Below are 1,683 nucleotides of genomic sequence, written 5' to 3'. Positions count from 1 at the left end.
CCCCCCCCCCCCCGCCATCCGCTTCGGGAGCCTTGTCATAATAACTAAGCGTGACCTCTGCTACATGCAGGGAGCCCTGGGGCGCCCCTGACGCAGACAGACGGTGAGGTTCCAGGACAAGGCATCAAAGGAGCGGCCACGTGAAGATGCGGGAGGAAGAGCTGTAGGCCTTGCGGGCACAGAGGCCCTGAGATTGGATGGGGTGGGCGCGGTGGCCGCCAGGCCTCGTGGTGGGGGGGGTGCGGGACAGGTGAGACACGGCGCGGGGCCAGGGGTTCTTTGGTTTAGTGCCTGCTTGCTGCCCTTCTAGATGCACAGAGCCGTGGCCACACTGCCGCTGGGTTCGCCGGGCTGCCCGTGTGCACACTGCCCTCCCGGGGCCCTGGGACCCAATCCTGGCTTATCCGCCGCCGTGTCGTGCGGCCCCGGGCAGCTCACCCGAGCTTTCTGCCTTGGTCGCCCCCACTGCAAAAGCAGGGCAGCGGCGGCACCTGCCTCATGCTGTGGCCGGCGGCTAGGAACGGTGGCGTGGCCGCCAGCTGCCGCCCTCGGAGGGAGGAGTCCGGGAAGGCGTGGGGGCGGGGCCGTGGGCTGCAGGCACTGACCGCGCCTCTCTCTGCCCGGCCGCAGGCTGCACTGGACTTTGTAGTGGAGGAGGACCTGAAGGCCCATCTCACGTGCTGGTACCTCCAGAAGTACGTCAAGGAGAACCCACTGCCACAGTACCTGGAGCGCCTCCAGCCATAACCCCGGCCGCGGGCAGAAGCCCCCCGCGCCAGCCCTCTCCTCGCGGCCTTCGCCCGGCCCTCCGCCTGCTCTCAGGAAACCTGCTCCCCCCGGGGGCGGACTCAGAGTTAGTTTTGTAAGGACGCTCAGCTCATCGGGGCCCCGGAGGCTGCCGGCCTACGACGGGCAGTGGTCCAGCTACTGTGGTGAAGGGGAGGCCGGGCAGCCGAGGTCGCGGCGTTTCCTGCTCTGCAAACACCGGCTGGCTGGCTCCTCGGAAGGCCACCCCCGCCTTTCGTGGGGGGGCCTCCGGGGGCCGGCGGCCCGGACGGCAGGGTGGCCTGTCTGGGTCCCGCCTGCTGGTCCCTGCTCTGCGATTGGCAGGAGGGCTGATGCGGGGCCCCCTGTGCCATCACCTAGGGCTGTGTCCTTCGTGCCGACAGGAGGGCATTCCCCAAGTGGAGAGCAGCAATAAGAAACCTCGCGTCCACTTCCGGGGGCCATGGCACCGCGCCACGGCTGCCGCCGCCGGCCTGCTCTCCGTCCAGCTTCTGCGCCCGGCGCTGGGGTCGGGCCGAGGCGAGGGGCAGCCCTCCTCGTAGGCAGAGCCTGGAATGCGTGGACGGGGTGCCCACCGCGGCTCGACCGTGCACACGTGAGCACACATGCACGCACACACACGCATATGCACACACACGGGACACTACGTGCAGGGCTGTGCGTCAGCGGCGTGACGATGGAGGGAGCGCTGGGTGTTCTCTCCTTGGTACCTGCTCCCTTAATCCCTCCTCTGTCAGCTCTGCGGGAAGTCGAAGTCCCCGTCCCCTGTGGCCGCCCTCCTGTTTGCCCCGTCTGCCTGGAGCCAGGCCCAGGTGCAGCCCGGGCACCAAGCCCTGGGAACCCCCCTTCCGCCGGCCTCCTGGCCACCCTATGGGTGGGCTTTGTCACAGAGGACCC

General features: G+C 69.0%; 1 protein-coding gene across 1 annotated transcript in view; it reads left to right on the top strand.

Annotated features, from left to right (window-relative positions):
- Positions 1-1,677, top strand: part of NATD1 (N-acetyltransferase domain containing 1) — a 10,361-nt gene extending 8,684 nt beyond the window's left edge. The window contains exon 3 of the mRNA XM_040630178.1: positions 631-1,677. Coding sequence (XP_040486112.1) covers positions 631-747 — 117 coding nt within the window. The 3' untranslated portion in view covers positions 748-1,677. The remainder of the gene's footprint in view (positions 1-630) is intronic.
- Positions 1,678-1,683: the final 6 nt, after the last annotated feature.

The sequence above is a fragment of the Ursus maritimus genome, unplaced genomic scaffold, assembly GCF_017311325.1.
Source record: "Ursus maritimus isolate PB19 unplaced genomic scaffold, ASM1731132v1 scaffold_14, whole genome shotgun sequence".
Classification (NCBI taxonomy): Eukaryota; Metazoa; Chordata; class Mammalia; order Carnivora; family Ursidae; genus Ursus; species Ursus maritimus.
Note: the sequence above shows the minus strand (reverse complement) of the source record. Positions and strands in the feature narration are given on the sequence as shown.